We start from the raw sequence: 21389 nt of genomic DNA on the forward strand, positions 1-21389 counted from the left end.
ATTCTATTACTACTTTTGTTTAGGAAGAGAAGTAATCATTAAACAAGAAATGTCACCACTAATAAAAGAATTTTTCAAATGATCTGGAATATAAAAATAAAGATATTCAATTTGGGAACTTGGAAAAAAACAATCAAGAAACAAATAACCCCATCAAAAAGTGAGCAAGACACATGAACAGATGCTTCTCAGAAGAAGACATAGAAGTATCCAACTAACATACAAAAGCAATGCTCATCGTCACTGTAATTATTGGAGAAACAAAAATTAAAACCACCAAGAGATACCATCTCACACCAGTCAGAATGGCTATTACTAAAAAGTTAAAAAATTACAGATGCTAGCAGGACTGCAGAGGAAAGGGAATGCTTATACACATTTGGTGGGAATGTCAGTTGGTTCAGTTCTTTGGAAGGCAGTTTGGTGATTTCTCAAAAGAACTAAAAAATGAATTACTATTCCACCTATCAATCCTATTACTGGGTATATACATAATGGAATATAAATCATTCTACCAAGAAGATACATGGATCCACATGTTCATCACAGCACTATTCACAATAAGAAAGACATAGATTCAAACTAGGTATCCATCAACTGTGGACTGTATAAAAAAATGTGGTACATATAAACAAGGGAATATTATGCAGCCAAAAAAGAAGAAAATCATGACCCTTGCAGCAACATTAATGCAGCCTGAGGCAATTATTGTAAGTGGATTAATGCAGAAATTAAAAAAACCAAAGACCACATCTTCTTACTTATAAGTGTAAATTAAACATTGGGTAAACATTGACATAGTGATAGGAACAGTAGACACTGGGGGTTACAAGGTGAGGATAAAAGGGAAAGTGTTAATGGTGGAAAACCTATCAGATACTATTCTCACTACCTGGGTAACAGGTTCAATCATACCCCAAACCTCAGCATCATGTAATATACTTTTTATTTTTATTTTTATTTTTATTTTTATTTTTTTTATTATACTTTAAGTTCTAGGGTACATGTGCATAACGTTTATATCATGTATAACTCCCCAGTGCAATCCTTCCCTCCTCCCCCCTCCCCATGATAGGCCCCAGTGTGTGATGTTCCCCTTCCCAAGTCCAAGTGATCTCATTGTTCAGTTCCCACCTATGAGTGAGAACATGCAGTGTTTGGTTTTCTCTTCTTGTGATAGTTTGCTAAGAATGATGGTTTCCAGCTGCATCCATGTCCCTACAAAGGACGCAAACTCATCCTTTTTGATGGCTGCATAGTATTCCATGGTGTATATGTGCCACATTTTCTTAATCCAGTCTGTCACAGATGGACATTTGGGTTGATTCCAAGTCTTTGCTATTATGAATAGTGCCGCACATGTATCCCCTGATTCTAAAGTAAAAGTTGAAAGTAACCTAAAAAAAATAAAATTAGAACTGTGATCTAACCTAATCATCCCATTAGTGGGTATATATTGAAAGCAAAATAGTGTTCTACCTAAAAGACACAAGCAACTGCATGTCCACAGCATCACCATTCATAATAAGAAAGACATGGAATCAAACTAGATGCCCATCAATGGTGGATTGGATAAAGAAAATGTGGTATTTATACATCACAGAGTACTATGCAGCCATAAAAAAGAATGAATTCATTTGCAGCAACATGGATGGAGCTGGAGGCCAATATCCTAAGCAAACTAACACAGAAACAGAAAACCAAATACTGCATGTTCTCACTTATAAGTGGGAGCTAAACATTGTGTACACATGGACATAGAGTTTAGAAAAATAGACACAGGAGACTATAAGCTTGGGGAGAGTTTGAAGTGGGCAAGGGTCAAAAACGTGCCTATTGGGAGCTATGCTCACTAGCTGGGTGACAGGTTCAATTATATGCCAAATCTTAGCATCATGCAGTAGACCTTTGTAGCATACCTGCATATGTACTCCCTCAATCTAAAATAGAAGTTGAAAATAAAATAAAATTAAAAACCAACAAATTTTTGATACTTATTTGTGATCAAACATATGATGTATCCTGGAGTAACTTCCATGTGCTGTTGACAAGAATGTGTATTGTGCAGCTGTTGAGTGGAATGTTCTGTAAATGTCTATTAGTTCCATTTGGTCTAGAGCAGTGATCCCCAAACATTTTGGCACGAGGCAGTGGTTTCATGGGAAACAATTTTTATATGCAGTGTGTGGTGAGATGGTTTTGAGATGAAGCTGTTCCACCTTAGATCATCAGGCATTAGTTAGAGTCTCATAAGAAGCACACAACCTAGATCCCTTGCATATTAAGTTCACAAAAGGGTTCACACTCCTATGACAATCTAATGCTGCTGCTGATCTGACAGGAGGCAAAACTTACGTGGTAATGCTTACTCACCTACTACTCACCTTCTTCTGTGCAGCCAGTTTCTAACAGGCCATGGACTGGTACTGGTCCATGGCCTGGGGGTTGGGGACCCCTGGTCTAGAGTATAGTTATATCTGATTTTTCATTAATTTTGTGCCTAGATAATCATTCCACTGCTGAAAGTGAATGAAGTCCCCAACTATTATTATATTGCAGGCTACCTCTCCATTTATATCTAATATTTGCTTTATATATTGTGTGCTCCAGTGTTGGGTACATATGTATTAGCAATTGTTATATCCTTTTGCTGAATCAACTTCTTTGTCATTATATAATGATCTTCTTAACCTCTTTTCCCAGTTGTTGATCTAAAATGCATTTTACCTAAGTATAAATACTTCTCACTTTTGGTTCCATTTGCATAGAATATCATTTTTGATCCCTTCATTTTCAGTCCATATGAACTCTTACAGGTAATATGAGTCTCTCGTGGGCAGCATACAGCTGGGTTATGTTTTTTTTTTTTTTTTAATTTATTCATCCACTTCATATTCAACTGTAGAATTTGATTCATTTACATTTAAGGTTATTATTGGCTGCTAAGGACTAGCTTCAGCCATTTTGTTAAATTATTTGTATCCTTTGTTCCTTTCTTCACCTCTCATTTTTTTACATTTACCGTTTGGGGATTCTCCATAGTAATAAACTTTGTATTCCTTCCCCTTTCTTATATGTTTATGTGCTGTAATTTGCTTTTAGTGGCTACTATGGGACTTACATGAAAAGCCTACGGTTATAATAAATTATTTGAAGTTGATAATAAGTTTGGTCACATACAAACATTCTAGATTTCTTAAAATTCATAACTTTGTATCTCCATTTGCATGTTTTAATATTTTGTGTCCACTTACAACTTATTGTAGCTATAGGTATTATTTAACCTTGTGATTTTAACCTTCATAGAGATTTTGAAAAATTATATTACATTATGATAATGGAGTGTTCTGAATTTGATAATAAATTTACCTTTATTATAGTTTCTTATGGTTTCATGTTAGTAATTATATTTTTACTTCCAGCCGAATCACTCCCTTAAGCATTTAATGTAAAGATAATTGATGGTGAGTTTCCTCAACTTTTGTTTGTCTGGTAAAGACTTTATTTCTCTTTCATTTTGGAAAAATAGTTTTGTTGGGTATGGCATTTTTATCTCAATTTATTCCCCAGCACTTGGAATATACCATCCCATTCTCCTTAGGCCTGCAAGCGTTCTGCTGACAAATCTGCTGTTAGTCAGATGGAGATTCTTTTATATGTGACTTGACAATTTTCTGATGTTTCTTTTGTAATTCTTTTTGTCTTAACAGTTTGATCATAACAGGCCTCAGGGATGACCTCTTTGGGTTGAATCTGTTTGGAGTCCTTTGAGCTTCATGGATCTGGATATCCGTATCTCTTCCAAAATTTGGGAAAATTTCAGCTATTATTTTGTTAAATAACCTTTCTGTGCTTTTCTCCATCTCTTCTACTGAAATCTCTAGAATGCAGAAATTTGATTAATTACCACCTATTTTGTAGGTTTTCATTGCTCTTTTACATTATTTTATTTTTATTCCTTTTGACTGGGCTATTTCAAAACACATTCCTCAAGTTTAAAAATTCTTTCTTCTGCTGGATCTAGTATACTGTTGAGGCTCTCAGTCTTATTTATTTCGTTGGCTGAATTCTTCAACTCCACGATATACGTTTGTTTCTTTTCCATTATATCTATCTCTTTGATCAATTTCTCATTCATACTAAGACTTGTTTTTCTGATTTTGTTGCATTGTGTGTCTGTGTACTCTTGTATATTTCTGAGTTTTCTTGAGTCATTATTTTGAATTACTTTTTTAAAAAATTAGAAATTTCCATTTTGGGGGGCATCAGTTACCACAAAATTATTGTGTTTCATTGGTAATGTCATATTTCCTTGACTTTTCAAGTGTCTTATGTCCCTATATTAATACCCATGCATAAGGTGGAATGGTTACCATTTCCACTATATCAAGTGTCTTTCATGTGGAGATACTTGTACCTGCTGATGTTTGCTAGGGCTTGGTTGGGTAGGGTGTGCTGGCTTTGATTCCAGTGAGTGCAATGGCATAGTCTCTATGCAGTTCCTTCAGCTGTAGTCAACACCAGCAATGCCTTTGTGAGCATCAGTGTCTCTGGTGCTGCTCCACTGTGGGTGGAACATAAGCTGTTCCACATACAGAGGGAGATCACGTCATGTGCATTCATCTGTGTGTTGTTCCATGGGATATGCCACCAAGCTCTTTTGTGTGCCAAGAGAGCATACAGCTGGTCTTCTGCTTGTCTGCTGTTCCCCTTGGGGCAGGATACCAGGCTGGTTCTCACATCAAGAGAGTGCTGAGCTGGCCCACCAGCTTGTGCACTGCTCCTACATAGGCAAAGCATGAGGGTGCATGGAGCTGGCCTAGCTCTTTGTACTCAGCTTCTGTACCGTGCACAGCACTAACTATTCTCTGGGTTGGGGGCGGGGGTGGGTTCAGTGTGCCTTGTGTATTTGGCTGCTAGATTTGCAGTTGTTTTGTTGGAGCCAGGCTTTGAGTAGCCAGGGTTGGGGTATGGTAGACACTGGAATGTGGTAGACGAAAGACCTCCTAGGCAGCTTGTTCCCAAGGGGAATAAGCCATAACAGTTTGGCTGAGTAATGGTGCACTACCAGGCATGAGCATGCTGTAATGATGCAAAACCTCAGGGATGGAGGGATGCAGTGGTTACTGCCCTCATGAGCAAGACACAATATAGCAGTGGCTCCAGTTATAAGACGGCACTGTGCAGCAGCAGCTTAGGTCAAATAAGAAAGGAGGCAAATGTCAGCTCTTCCTTTAACAATGCAGTTGTGTAAAATCCTGGCATTTTCCCAAACTTGGCTCAGCATCTGTGAGGACTGCAGGATTCTTCAGCAGGAAGGACTGAAGATGTCCATGATCTTAATAGGGGCTGTGAGGAACCTCCTTCTCACTTTTTGGTGCAGAGGGAAGTCCCTCTTAGTTCTAAGTGAATCCCATTTGAGGAGATAAGGTAGCAGCAGCAGAGTGCTTTGCTTCCTTGTAGATGAAGACATCCTAAGCCTACATGTTTCACAGAGTCTCTGCCACTCCTTTGCTGTGCTCTAGCATTCATTTTCAAATAATAGAGTTAAAATGTAGCTGTTTATTCATTGTTTTGTCCTTATTTTATGAGAGGGGCAAGTATGAAGAGCTTCTAAACAGCCTTACTGATATCAATCCTTTTTTAAAAATTTTTAACTTTTATTTATTCTTTACTAACAGTGTGTAGCAGTAAAGAATATAATGACTATATATAATATAAAGAATATAGTGCAATTTAGTGTCACTGTCTTGTTCATGCTAATGTGCAGCCACTTTGGATAACATTGCTTTTGAAACGTGACTACAAATGGGAACATAATGAAAAGGGTCAATTATATCTTAGCATTATTACAAAATAATTTTGACTTCATGGACCCTCTGACAGATTCTTTTTTTTTTTTAACAATCATTATTTGTATACTTTATTTTTTATTTTTTATTTTTATTATACTTTAAGTTCTAGGGTACATGTGCATAATGTGCAGGTTTGTTACATATGTATACTTGTGCCATGTTGGTGTGCTGCACCCATCAACTCATCAGCACCCATCAATTCATCATTTATATCAGGTATAACTTCCAATGCAATCCTCCCCTCCTCCCCCTCCCCATGATAGGCCCCGGTGTGTGATGTTCCCCTTCCCGAGTCCAAGTGATCTCATTGTTCAGTTCCCACCTATGAGTGAGAACATGTGGTGTTTGGTTTTCTGTTCTTGTGATAGTTTGCTAAGAATGATGGTTTCCAGCTGCATCCATGTCCCTACAAAGGACGCAAACTCATCCTTTTTGATGGCTGCATAGTATTCCATGGTGTATATGTGCCACATTTTCTTAATCCAGTCTGTCACAGATGGACATTTGGGTTGATTCCAAGTCTTTGCTATTGTGAATAGTGCCGCAATAAACATACGTGTGCATGTGTCTTTATAGCAGCATGATTTATAATCTTTTGGGTATATACCCAGTAGTGGGATGGCTGGGTCATATGGTACATCTAGTTCTAGATCCTTGAGGAATTGCCATACTGTCTTCCACAATGGTTGAACTAGTTTACAATCCCACCAACAGTGTAAAAGTGTTCCTATTTCTCCACATCCTCTCCAACACCTGTTGTTTCCTGATTTTTTAATGATTGCCATTCTAACTGGTGTGAGATGGTATCTCATTGTGGTTTTGATTTGCATTTCTCTGATGGCGAGTGATGATGAGCATTTTTTCATGTGTCTGTTGGCTGTATGAATGTCTTCTTTTGAGAAATGTCTGTTTATATCCTTTGCCTACTTTTTGATGGGGTTGTTTGGTTTTTTCTTGTATATTTGTTTGAGTTCTTTGTAGATTCTGGATATTAGCCCTTTGTCAGATGAGTAGATTGAAAAAATTTTCTCCCATTCTGTAGGTTGCCTGTTCACTCTGATGGTAGTTTCTTTTGCTGTGCAAAAGCTCTTTAGTTTAATGAGATCCCATTTGTCAATTTTGGCTTTTGTTGCCGTTGCTTTTGGTGTTTTAGACATGAAGTCCTTGCCCATGCCTATGTCCTGAATGATACTAGCTAGGTTTTCTTCTAGGGTTTTTATGGTATTAGGTCTAACATTTAAGTCTCTAATCCATCTTGAATTAATCTTCGTATAAGGAGTAAGGAAAGGATCCAGTTTGAGCTTTCTACTTATGGCCAGCCAATTTTCCCAGCACCATTTATTAAATAGGGAATCCTTTCCCCATTTCTTGTTTCTCTCAGGTTTGTCAAAGATCAGATGGCTGTAGAGTCCCCTCTGACAGATTCTAAGTTACCTTAGATGCTGACATTTTGCACTTTCCTTATAATAATCAACATCTTAACTGAATATATTATTACTTATATATGCTGTGCATGATATATTTCAATGTTTAAAATGTAATGCAAGGTCATTGTGTATGAGTTTATACAATACAGAGATAATATAGGAAAAAGTCATTTGACACACAACCTCATGAACATCTGAGCTAGCAAAAAGAACTGCCTGGAGAGTTGGCAGAGACAGAACTCCATCCTGTATGGAGTCCAGAGGTTTTGTGTAGAAATGACTGCAATGGAGCAGAGTCATGGCTGCCAACTCCCCAAAGATTGCCATATTCTTCCAGGCAGCTCTAGCCTTTGTTGGAACTGAAAAGAACATGGCTGTGTTGCCAGCCTCTGCCAGGGTCCTGTCTAGCTACACCCACTTGCAGTGCAGCCTCCACTGTTTGCCAGCATTCACTGCCATCGATCCCTCAGTGGCAAGCCCTGCTTAACTGTTGGAGTGCTTTTGCAGACAGACTTCCAGCAGCACATGACCACCCACAGCTTTCCCTTGTGGGTGTATACTTGCCCACAGCCTCCCCTCATCACCATGCCAGCATGCACATGCGTATGGAAAACACACCACCCTGCTGGCATGAGCAAGCTTTGGGACCCCTGCTGCCCCATTGGTGTGCACCCATGTGGGGGATGACCATCAGCCCACTGGAGTACCTTTGCTAGCAGCATCTGTCAGTGTTGTTGCCAATAGGCTGGGAACACATTCGCCCCTCCAGGGCAACAGATATTTAACCCCCAAGGGGCAAGAGAATAAAGCTGTTGACCAGGTCCCAGTTCACCAGGGCTAGAGCCTGTAGCCCAGGAGTGCTGAGCTGAGCCCTTAGCCCCTGAAAGCATCTGAAAATGATGCCAATCAACTAAACCTAATTTATACCAGTCAAACCTTCAAGGACATCAAAGAAAAAGAAAAGTAAAAGCCTCATCCAAAAGGGAGCAACTCCAAAGACTAAAGGAACATCAGTCCACGCAGATGAAAAAGAAAGAAAGAAAGAAATAGTGCAAGAATTCTGGCAACATTAGAAGTTAGAGTGTCTTCTTACCTCCAAACAATGGCACCAATGGTTCTTAACAAGACTGTAATGGCTGAAATTACACACATAGAAATTAGAATCTGGATGGCAAGGAAGTTCATCAACATACAAGAGAAGGTTGAAAAACATCCAAAGGACACAGTAAAATAGTTCAAGAGTTGAAAGATAGCTACCATTTTAAGAAAAATACAAACTGATTTGAAAATGAAAAATTCACCACAGAAAATTCAAAGTGCAATTGGAAGCATTAATAACGGAACAGACCAACCTGAGGGAAAAATATCGGCACTCAGAAACTTCTCCTTTGATTCAACATAGGAGAACAGTGGTAAATAATAGAGAAAAAATGAACAAAAGCTCCAAAACATGCAAGATTCTGTAAAAAGACAGAACCTCAGACTCAATGGCATTCCTGAAAGAGACAGAGAGAGCAAGAAATGTGGAAGAAATATTGGAGTATACTGTCCATAAAAACATCCCCAATGTTGCTAGAGAGATCAGCATGCAAATATAGGAAATGCAGAGAACCCCTGCAAGATACTACATGAGCCAACCATGCCAAAAGCACAGTCATCATATTCTTCAAAGTCAATGTGAAAGAAAAAATTTTAACGGCAGCTAGAGAGAAGGAGCATGTCACCTACAAAGGGAACGCATTAAGGCTAACAGCAAAACTTTCAGCAGAAGCCTTATAAGCCAGAAGAGAGTGGAGGCCTATAATCAGCATCCCTATACAAAAGAAATTCCAACCATGTATGTCATATTCTGCCAAACTAACTTCATAAGTGAAAGAGAAATTAAATCGTTTTCAGACAAGCAAATGCTAACAAAATTTGTTAATATCAGACCTGCCTTGCAAGGGGTCCTTAACTGAGTGCTAAATATGGAAATGAAAGACCAGTACCTACAGTCACAAAAACATACAGAAACAACCACACAGTAAAAGTGGGAGACTTCAACATTCCATTGACAAGTTAAACAGATAATCAAAGCAAAAAACTAAGCAAGGTATTCTGGACTAAATCTTGATACTTGATCAATTGGACCTAATAGATATCTACAGAATACTCCAACCAACAGTCAAATATACATTTTTCTCATCTGTATATAGCACATATTTTAAGCTTAATCACATGCTCCACCATAAAACACATCTGAAGTAATTTTTAAAAATATATAATAACAACTACACTCATAGACCACAGTGTAATAAAAATAGAAATCAATACCAAGACAATCTCTCAAAACCACATAATTACATGGAAATTAAACAACATGCTCCTGAATGACTTTTTGGTTAAGATGGAAAGTAAAGCAGTAATCAAAAAAACTTTTTGAAATTAATGAAATCAGAGTCAATACATACCAGAATCTTGGGACACAGGGAAAACCTGTTAAGAGGAAAGTGGGGAGTGCTGAACACCTACATCAAGAAATTAGAAAAATCTCAAATTAATACCCTAACATTACACCTGATGGAACTAGAGAAGCAAGAGAGACTCTAAAGTTATTATTTAAAAAGAAATAACTAAAATTAAAGAAGAGCTGAACAAAATCTAGACTGCAAAATCCATACAAAAATCAAAAAAAACACAAAAGCTGAATCATTGGAAGAATCAACAAGGCTAAAATACTAGGGTATATATTGGCAAAAAAAAAAAAAAAAAAAAAAAGGAGAAGATCCAAATAAGCACAAGCAGAAGTGATGAAGATTATGTTGCATGTGACCACACAGAAACACAAAAAATCCGCAGAGACTATTACAAACACCTCTCTGCACACAACCTAGAAAACCTAGAAGAAATGAATACATTCCTAGAAACTCACTATCTCCCAAGATTGAACCAGAAAGAAACTGAAACCCTGAAAAGACCAATAATGTATTCCAAAATTAAATCAGTAATTTAAAAACTACCAAGAAAAAAGTCCTGCACCAAACGGATTCATAGCTAAATTCTGCCTGATGTACAAAGAAAATCTGATACCCATACTACTTAAATTATTCCAAAAAGTCAAGAAGGAGGGACTCTTGGTTAACTCATTCTGTGAAGCATGAATCATTCTGACACCGAAGCCCACCAATAAAAAAAAAAAAAAAAAAAAAAAAACCTACAGGCCAACATCTATGATGAACATAGATGCAAAAATACTCAACAACATACTGGCAAATGAAATTCTGAAGCATATAAAAAAATTAATGTTTTATTTCTGGGGTGCAGAAATTGCTCAACATATGCAAATCAATGAATGTGATTAACCACATAAACAGTTTTCCTTTAAAAAATATATGACTATCTGCCGCACCAGCTATGGGATCTCAGCATCGTTAACTTTTCCTCTGCTGGAGCAGCTATGGCGGCGGTGAAAACCCTGAAGGCCAAGACCAAGGTGGCCCGAGTGCAGGCGGCGCTGGCGGTCAACATCAGCGCCGCGCGGGGTCTGCAGGACGTGCTAAGGACCAACCTGGGACCCAAGGGCACTGTGAAGATGCTGCTTTCTGGCGCTGGAGACATCGAACTTACTAAAGATGACAATGTGCTGCTTCACGAAATGCAAATTCAATATCCGACAGCTTCCTTAATAGCAAAGGTAGCAACAGGCCAGGATGATATAACTGGTGATGGTACGACTTCCAATGTGCTAATCATTGGAGAGCTACTGAAACAGGCGGATCTCTACATTTCTGAAGGCCTTCATCCTCGAATAATTGCTGAAGGATTTGAAACTGCAAAGGAAAAGGCCCTTCAGTTTTTGGAAGAAGTCAAAGTAAGCAGAGAGATGGACAGGGAAACACTTATAGATGTGGCCAGAACATCTCTTTGTACTAAAGTTCATGCTGAACTTGTAGATGTCTTAATAGAGGCTGTAGTGGACTCCATTTTGGCCATTAAAAAACAAGATGAACCTATTGATCTCTTCATGATTGAGATCATGGAGATGAAACATAAATCTGAAACTGATACAACCTTAATCAGAGGGCTTGTTTTGGACCATGGAGCATGGCATCCTGATATGAAGAAAAGGGTAGAGGATGCATACGTCCTCACTTGTAACGTATCATTATAGTATGAAAAAACAGAAGTGAATTATGGCTTTTTTTTTTTTTACAAAAGTGCAGAAGAGAGAGAAAAACTCCTAAAAGCTTAAAGAAAATTCATTGAAGATAGAGTTTAAAAAAAATAGAACTGAAAAGGAAAGTCTGTGGTGATTCAGATAAAGGATTTGTTGTTATTAATCAAAAGGGGATTGACCCCTTTTCCTTAGATGCTCTTTCAAAAGAAGGCATAGTCGCTCTGCGCAGAGCTAAAAGGAGAAATATGGAGAGGCTGACTCTTGCTTGTGGTGGGGTAGCCCTGAATTATTTTGACAACCTAAGCTCTGGCTGCTTGGGACATGCAGGACTTGTATATAAGTATACATTGGAAGAAGAGAAGTTCACCTTTATTGAGAAATGTAACAACCCTCGTTCTATCACTTTATTGATCAAAGGACCAAATAAACACACACTCACTCAGATCAAAGATGCAGTGAGGGATGGCTTGAGGGCTGTCAAAAATGCTATTGATGATGGCTGTGTGGTTCCAGGTGCTGGTGTTGTGGAAGTGGCTATAGCAGAAGCCCTGATTAAATATAAACCCAGTGTAAAGGGCAGGGCACAGCTTGGAGTCCAAGTATTTGCTGATGCGTTGCTCATTATTCCCAAGGTTCTTGCTCAGAACTCTGGTTTTGACCTTCAGGAAACATTAGCTAAAATTCAAGCAGAACATTCAGAAACAGGTCAGCTTGTGGGTGTGGACCTGAACACAGGTGAGCCAATAGTACCAGCAGAAGTAGGCGTACGGGATAACTATTGTGTAAAGAAACAGCTTCTTCATTCCTGCACTGTGATTGCCACCAACATTCTCTTGATTGATGAGATCATGAGAGCTGGAATGTCTTCTCTGAAAGGTTGAATTGAAGCTTCCTCTGTATCTGAGTCTTGAAGACTCTGCAAAGTGATCCTGAGGAATACAGCTGTGGAAATTTTGTCCAAGCTTCAAATGGATTTTTCCCATATGAAAAAGGAGAGAACGCTGGCATCTGTTGAAATTTGGAAGTTCTGAAATTACACTATTTTTAAAAATTGCACTGAAGTGTATTCACATAAAGCAGGTCTTTTACCCAGTGAACAGGATGTTTTGCTTTAGCAGCAGTGACATAAAATTCCATGTTAGATAAAATACACACACACACACACACACACACATATATATATAATGCTATCTCTATGAATGCAGAAAAGACTTTTGATAAAATTCATCATACCTCCAATGTTAAAAATCCTCTAAAAACTAGGCACCATGGAACACACCTCAAGATAATAAGAACCATCATTGAAAAACTAACAGCCAACGTTATCCTAAATTGACTAAAGCTTGAAGTGTTCCCCTAGAAAACTGGAAAAAGACAAGGGTGCCCACCCTCATCACTCCTATTCAACATAGTGCTAGGAAGTGCTAGCCAGTGCAATCAGGCAAGAATAAGAAAAAAAAAAAGGAACCCAAATAAAAGAAAGGAAGTCATTATATTTATCTTTACAGATTATATAGTCTTATATATAGAAAGTCCTAAACACCGTGCCAAAAGACTCCTAGAATTGATAAACACCTTCATTAGAGTTTCAGGATACAAAATCAATGTACAAAAATCAGTAGCACTTTTATACATCAATAACGTTCATGCTGATAGTCAAATGAAGAATGTAATATATTTATGATAGCCACAAAGAGAATAAAATACCTAGGAATATAGCTAACCAGGGAGGTGAAAGGTTTTGAGTTTGAGAATTATAAAACTTTGCTAAAATAAATCAGAGATGACAAAAAAGTAAAACATTCTATGCCCACGAATTTGAAGAATTAATATTGTTAAAATGGCCATACTTCCCAAAGCCATTTACAGATTCCTTGCTACCCCCATGAAACTATCAACGTGATTTATTTCACAATTAGAAGAATCTATTCTAAAATTCATATGGAGCCAAGAAAAGTCCAAATAGCCAAAGCAATTTTGAGCAAAGAGAACAAAGCTGGAGGCATCACATTATTCAACTTCAAATTACACTATAAGGCTGCAGTAACCAAGCACTATCGTATTGTTACAAAACAGGACACCTAGACCAATGGAACAGGATAGAGAACCCAGAAATAAAGCTTCAAATCTACAAATAACCTGTTCTTCCACAAATTTGACAATAACAAGCAATGCAGAATGAGGTGCCTATCAATAAATGGTGTTTAGATAACTGGCTAGTCATGTGCAAAATACATTTCACCATATTCAAAACTTAACTCAAGATTAATTAAAGACATATGTAAGATTAAACTTATAAACATCCTAGAAGAAAATCTAGAAAACAACATCTGGACATCATCCTTTGGAAGGAACTTATAACTAAGTACCCAAAAGCAATTGCAACAAAAACAACATTTGACAAGTAGGATATAATTAAGTGAAAGAGCTTTTGCACAGAAAAAGAAACCATCAACAGAGTAAACAGAAAACTTCTAGAATGAGAGAAAATATTTGCAAACTCTGTATCTGACAAAGGCCTAATATCCAGTTCTGGGATACATATGCAGAACATGCAGTTTTTTTACATAGGTATACACGTGCCCTGGTGATTTGCTGCACCCATCAACCCATCATCTACATTAGGTATTTCTCCTAATGCTATCCCTCCCCTAGCCTCCCACCCACCAACAGGCCCCGGTGTGTGATGTTCCTCTCCCTGTGTCCATGTGTTCTCATTGTTCAATTTCCACTTATAAGTGAGAACATGCAGTGTTTGGTTTTCTGTTTTTGTGTTATTTTGCTGAGAATGATGGTTTCCAACTTCATCCACGTCCCCGCAAAGGACATGAACTCATCTTTTTTGTGGCTGCATAGTATTCCATGGTGTTTATGTGCCACATTTTCTTTATCCCCTGTTCTTAAAATAAAATTTGAAAAAAAATCAAACTCCAGGATCAAGAACAAAGAAAGGACCACAAAATCAGTAAGATGGAGCAAATAACTTATGAGGAGCTCTGATAGTCTGGAAGCAAACTTCTCAAAGGAAACTTTACAGACAAGCGGAGAGTAGGATTCTATCTTCAAAATAATGAAGGAAAAAAAGCTTTGAACTTAGAATATTGTGCCTACCAGAGTTTCCCTCAAACATGAAAAAAATATAATGAGTTTTCCAGACAAACAAAAGATGAGGGATTTCATAACCACTAGAACTGTCGTATAAGAAACACTAAAGGGAATTGTCCAATCTGAGAGAAAAGGATGCATTTTATCCAATGGCTGTGAAATACACAACCTTCTCATCATTTCGTGGAACATTCTCCAAGAGAGAACACATATTGGGCTACAAAGCAAGTCTTACAATTAAAAAAATAAATAAATATAATATCAAGTATCTTCTTTTACCTCAATTAAATAATACTGGCAATTAATAACAAGTGGAATTTTGGAGACTAAGCAAATACATGAAAATTAAATAGCATGCTGTGGAGCAAACAATAAGTAAATAAAGAAATTAAGAAAAAAATCTTGATTTCTTGACAGAAAAATAAAATGGTAATATATCAAAACCTATGGGATACATTAGTAGTTGTACTAAGAGGAAAGTTTATAGCAATAAATGCATACATCAAAAAAGTAGAAAGACTTTATAAACAAACACATTCTGCACCTTTGAAAACTATAAGAGCAACAACATGCCAAACCGTAAATTAATAGGAAGGAAGAAACAAGTTATTATGAACAACTATATGCCAGTAATTTTGAAAAACTAAAAAAAAAAATTATTTACATATATAACCTAACATGAGTGAGCCATGGAAAAATAAAAAATCTGAGCAAACTAATTATGAGTAATGAGACAGAAGCAGTAACCTGGTGGTTTCACTGTTGAATTCTATCAAATATTTAAGAAAGAACTAATTATAATACTACCCAAATTATCCAAAAAATTATGGAGAAGGGACGGAGAGACTGGAAAAAGAAAATGTGGTACATATACACCATGGAATACTATGCAGTCATAAAAAGGAACGAGATCATGTCCTTTGCAGGAACATGGATGAAGCTGGAAGCCATCATCCTCAGCAAACTAACACAGGGACAGAAAACCAAGCACTGCATGTTCTTACTCATAAGTGAGAGTTGAACAATGAGAACACATAGACACAGGGAGGGGAAACACACACTGGGGCCACTCGGTGGGTGGGGCTGAGGAGAGGAAGAGCATTAGGAAAAATAGCTAATGCAAGTGGGTCTCAAAACCTAGAAGACAGGTTGATAGGTGCAGCAAACCACCATGGCACACCTATACCTATGTAACAAACCTACACATTCTGCACTTGTATCCTGGAACTTAAAATAAAATTAAGAAAATTTAAAAACAAGAAAACAATATTTACAAATGGTTTATGAATTATCTGATAAAGAATTCAAAATAACCATCATAAAAATGCTCAGTAACTAAAAGAGAAAACAGACAAAATGAGAATATCAACAAAGAGAGAGAACCTATTTTAAAAAAACTAAGTTCTGAGGCTGAAGAATAGAATAACGGAATTGCAAAATTTGGTAGAGGGGTACAAAAGCAGACTAGATCAAGCAAAACAAATAATTAGCAAACCTGAAAATAGGTCATTTAAAATTTTCATCTCAGATGAGCAAAAAAGAAACAAATTAAGGAAAGTGAAGAGAGTCTAAGAGACTCATGTGACACCATCAACTGGACAAATGTATGCATATGAAATACCCATAAAAAAGTAAAAGGGAAGAGGAATTATTTGAAGAAAGAAGGCAAAAACTTCTCAATTTTGAGGAAAGTTACATAAAAATGGGAAAAGCTAAAAAATAAAACTCCAACTAAGATGAACCCAAGCAGACTCACATCAAGACAAATTATAATCAAATAGTCAAAAATCACAGATAAAGAGAGAATCTTATAGGTAGCAGGAGAAAAGCTACTCACTGTGCAGAAAGAAGTTTCCGGGGGCGGAGCAAGATGGCCGAATAGGAACAGCTCCAGTCTCCAACTCCCAGCGCGAGTAACACAGAAGACCGGTGATTTCTGCATTTTCAACTGAGGTACTGGGGTCATCTCTCTAGGGAGTGCCGGACATCGGTGCTGGTCAGCTGCTGCAGCCTGACCAGCGTGAGCTGAAGCAGGGCGAGGCATCGCCTCACCTGGAAGCGCAAGGGGAAGGAAATCCCTTTTCCTAGCCAGGGGAACTGAGACACATAACACCTGGAAAATCGCGTAACTCCCACCCCAATACTGCGCTTTAAGGAAACAGGCACACCAGGAGAATATATCCCACACCTGGCCGGGAGGGTCCCACGCCCACGGAGCCTCCCTCACTGCTAACACAGCAGTCTGCGGGATCTATCCGCAAGGCAGCAGCGAGGCTGGGGGAGGGGCGCCCGCCATTGCTGAGGCTTAAGTAGGTAAACAAAGCCGCTGGGAAGCTCGAACTGGGTGGAGCTCACAGCAGCTCAAGGAAACCTGCCTGTCTCTGTAGACTCCACCTCTGGGGAAAGCCCACAGCTGAGGTCCAATAGGGAAAGCAGCGGGGGCGGTGCAGAGGCGAACGACTCTGTCTGACAGCTTTGGGGAGAGCCGTGGATCCAAAGACTTGGAATCAACCCAAATGTCCATCTGTGACAGACTGGATTAAGAAAATGTGGCACATATACACCATGGAATACTATGCAGCCATCAAAAGGATGAGTTTGCGTCCTTTGTAGGGACATGGATGCAGCTGGAAACCATCATTCTTAGCAAACTATCACAAGAAGAGAAAACCAAACACCGCATGTTCTCACTCATAGGTGGGAACTGAACAATGAGATCACTTGGACTCGGTAAGGGGAACATCACACACTGGGGCCTATCATGGGGAGGGGGGAGGAGGGAGGGATTGCATTGGGGAGTTATACATGATATAAACGTTATGCACATGTACCCTAGAACTTAAAGTATAATAAAAAATTTAAAAAAAAAAAAAAAAGAAACCATTTCAGGAACCATCAAAGGATCAAGGGGACACAAAGAGGACAAAGAAGAGTAAACCTGGGGCACTGCACACACCTGGGTTTGACTCACAGCCAGAAGGAGCTCCCTTACACTGTGAAAGGGTGAGAGAGTAAGAGCCTTTGAGGGATCTATACTTCCCACAGAGACTTGCACTATCCTGGGAGTAAGAGAACGTTCCTGATCCCGCCCCCTTGGCATCTAAACTGATACAGAGAGCCACGGGGAGTTTTTGCAGAAGCACTACTCAAGACCATGTGGAGCCCCATATGCCTTGAATCCCTAAGCAGCCCAGCACCAGCTGCCATAACAGAGGCAGAGGCTTCCATCAAAGTGCCAGAAAGCGGTAAGACTGCTCCACTCCTCCTTGCCAGACAAGGTTCAGCTCCTGCTTCTAGCATAGTATCCTTGACCCTGGCTTAAATCTGTGGGAAGGCACATCACTGTGTTCCCCCAGAAAATACCTAGACAGTAAACTGGGTGAATGCTCCCACTCCCACTGCTCCTGGCAAGATGGAACTTTTTGTCTTGGGCTTCCAGCACAATAGCCCGACCCCAGCCTGAACTCTGTGGGTGGACACAGCTCTGTACTCCTTCAGGAAACATCAAGATGGTGAACCAGGTAACTACACCCACCCCTGCTGCTCCTAGCCAGGCAGGACTTGCTAGCTTGCACCTCAAACACAGCAGCCTCGCCACTGCCTGAAATCTGCCAGTGGACACAGATCTGTGTTCCCTTGGGAAATACTTGGATAGTACTCATTGTGATTCTCCCCACCCCTGATGCTCCTATCCAGGCAAGACTCACTGGCTTGGGCTTCCAGCATAGCACCGCCTGGACTTCCAGCAGTCCTACCACTGATTGAACGCTGTGGATGAGCACAGCTCTCTTTCTCTCAGAAAACAACCAGACAGCAGGTCATATGACCACCCCCACATGATGCTCTAAGCCAGACAAGAAATTCCACCTTTGGTAGTGACTAAGCAGGGGAGGAGCCCTTACTTTCAGAACACTGAAAAGAGTAAAACATCTGTGATTTGTGAGTGAATGAGGCAGTGGGGCATGCTTCCCTCTGCAGGTCCAATCTGGGAAGGGTATGGCCTGCCTGCCAGCTGTGACCTCTGCAGCCTGGAGCACCTAAAATAGGAAATGTAAGCACTACACTAGTGATCAGAGGATGTTCCACCAAGGCCTAGAATCAGACCCAATGAGGTCATTTCTCTCCAACCAACCACAGATAACAACTATGAACATTCAGAAATGCAAAAGAGTCAAGTTGTTGAGTAAGGGCCTATCTACCAGTCATTAACCTTACATGCTATTTACTAGATTACAGCCTAAATCAAAACATCAAAATTTTTTTTTGCCAGTATACAGTGCCTGAGAAATCCAAGGCAAAAATCCAGTCACTAATAAAGATCCTGAAAGATCCCTGGTCTTCTGAAAGCACACAGAATTAAAGCCAACTGACTATAATCAGGTTTCAACACAGTTAAAGGAACACCAGCCCCCTCAGAGGAGAACGAATAAGTGCAAGAATTATGAAAATGCAAAAAAAAAAAAAAAAAAACAACAACAACAAAAAAAAAAACCACACACAGAACATCCCCTTACCACCAAATGAACAAACTAGCCTTTTTGACAGATACAGAACTCATTATCTGAATGGAAAGAAAACTCATCGAGATTCAGGAGAAAGTTGAAACCCAATCCCAGGAATCCAAGGAATTCATTAAAATGATCTAAGAGCTGAGAGATGAAATAGCCATGTAAACAAAGAACCAAACAGAGCTCCTGGAATTAAACATTTCACTACAAAAAGTTCATAATACAGTAGGAAGTATTGAGAGCAGAATAGACCAAGCTGAGGAAAGATTCTTAGAGCTCAAAGACTAGTTTTTCAAATCAACTCAGTCAGACAAAAATAAAGAAAAACAAATAAAAACAATATACAAAACCTCCACGAAATATGGAATTATATAAAGCAACAAAATCTATGCATCAGTGGCATGCCTGAGAGAGGAAAGAGAATAATTAACTTGGAAAATATATTTGAAAACATAGTCCATAAAAATTTTCCTAATCTTGTTGGAGAGTTTGACAGGCAAATCAAAGAAATACACAGAACTCTGGCTAGGTACTATACAAAATGACTATCCACAAGGAATGGAGCCATCAGATTCACCAAGCTCAATGGCAAAAGTAAAACCCTTAAAGGCAGCTAAGGAAAAAGGTCATGTCACTTTGAAAGAAAACTCCATCAGGATAGCAGCACACCTCTCAGCGGAAACTTTTAAAGGCAGAAGACACAGGGTGTATTTTCAGCATCCTCAAAGAAAAGAAATTCCAACTAAGAATTTCATGTCCTGGCAAACTAAGCTTCATAAACAAAATAAAGTCCTTCCCAGATGAAATGTGTGATCACCAGACCAACCTTAAAAGGGGTCCTTAAAGGAGTACCAAACATAGAAACAAAAGATGATACCTGCTACCACAAACAATTCAAGCAAACAGCCCACAGATGATATAAAGCAATTACACAATGAATACTATAAAACAACTAGCTAACAACATGAGTACAAAATCAAAATCTCATCCATCAATACTAACCCTAAGTGTAAATGGTCTAAACGCCAACTAAAAAGCAACCATCTGCTGTCTTCAAGGAATTTCTCTCACTTGTAACAACACCGAAAGGCTCAAAGTAAAGAGATGGAGAAAAACTTACCATGCAAATAGCAAACACAGAAAAGCAGGAGTTGTTATCTTTTTATAAATAACACGATGATTTAACCAACAAAAATCAGGAAAGACAAAGAAGGGCATTATATAATGATAGAGGATTCAATTTACCAAGTAGACCGAATTATCTTATATATACATGTACCCAATTTGTAAGCACTCAAATTCACAAAACAAGTTCTTTTTGACCTAAGAAAACAACTTAGCCACACAATAATAGTTTGGGAGATTTCAAAACCCAACTGACAGCCTTAGACAGATTTCTGAGGCAGAAAACTAACAAAGAAATGAAGGATATGGCCGGACGCGGTGGCTCAAGCCTGTAATTCCAGCACTTTGGGAGGCCGAGGCGGGCAGATCACGAGGTCAAGAGATCGACACCATCCTGGCTAACGCGGTGAAACCCTGTCTCTACTAAAAAATACAAAAAACTAGCTGGGCGAGGTGGCAGCCGCCTATAGTCCCAGCTACTCAGAGGCTGAGGCAGGAGAATGGCGTGAACCCGGGAGTCGGAGCTTTCAGTGAGCCAAGATCGCCCACTGCACCCAGCCTGGGTGATAGAGCGAGACTCCGTTCCAAAAAAAAAAAAAAAAAAAAATGAAGGATATAACGTTAACATTTGACCAATTTTGTACCTACTAAACATCTGCAAATAGTCCACACAACAATCATGGAATATACATTTACCTCATCCACACATGGAACATATTCTAAGATTGACCACAAATTTGGTCATACAACAAGTCTCAATAAATTAAAAAAATTAAATTATACCAAACACACTCTTGGATCAGAGTACCAAAACATATAAAACCAATATAAATAAAATATTTCAAAAATTCACAAATATGCGGAAATTAAATAATGTCTTCCTGAATAACTTTTGGGTTAACGACAAAATTAAGGCATATGTCAAAAGATTATTATAAGTTAATGAAAATAAAAAATAACTTACCAAAATCTTTGTGATTCAGGTAATGCACTGTTAAGAGTAAAGTTTAAAATGTTAAAAGCATGAATCAGAAAGTGAGAAAGATCTAAAATTAATGATCTGATCACACCCAAAGGAACTAGAAAGTAAATTACAATCCAAACTCAAAGCTTGCAGTAGAAAATATATAACTATAATTGGGTAGAACAAATGAAATTGACATGGAAAGTTCATACAAAATATCAATTTAACCAAGAGTTTCTTTTTGAAAGA

The 21389-nt window shown here is 38.6% G+C and overlaps 1 protein-coding gene and 1 pseudogene across 5 annotated transcripts in view; one reads left to right on the forward strand and one right to left on the reverse strand.

Annotated features, from left to right (window-relative positions):
* The window catches only part of FAAH2 (fatty acid amide hydrolase 2), a 242356-nt gene that overhangs the window by 150305 nt on the left and 70662 nt on the right, over positions 1-21389 (reverse strand). For 2 of the 4 annotated variants that reach the window (XM_033201024.1, XM_033201022.1), the window contains one exon: positions 21141-21167. The exons of the other annotated variants lie outside the window; for them this stretch is intronic. In XM_033201024.1, coding sequence (XP_033056915.1) covers positions 21141-21167 — 27 coding nt within the window. The remainder of the gene's footprint in view (positions 1-21140; positions 21168-21389) is intronic. 4 annotated transcript variants of the gene reach the window in all.
* Positions 10719-13918, forward strand: LOC117077356 (annotated as a pseudogene). The gene has a single exon (XR_004434740.1). The product of XR_004434740.1 is annotated as a T-complex protein 1 subunit zeta-like (transcript).

Source organism: Trachypithecus francoisi, unplaced genomic scaffold (genome assembly GCF_009764315.1).
Source record: "Trachypithecus francoisi isolate TF-2019V2 unplaced genomic scaffold, Tfra_2.0 Lachesis_group6, whole genome shotgun sequence".
NCBI lineage: Eukaryota > Metazoa > Chordata > Mammalia > Primates > Cercopithecidae > Trachypithecus > Trachypithecus francoisi.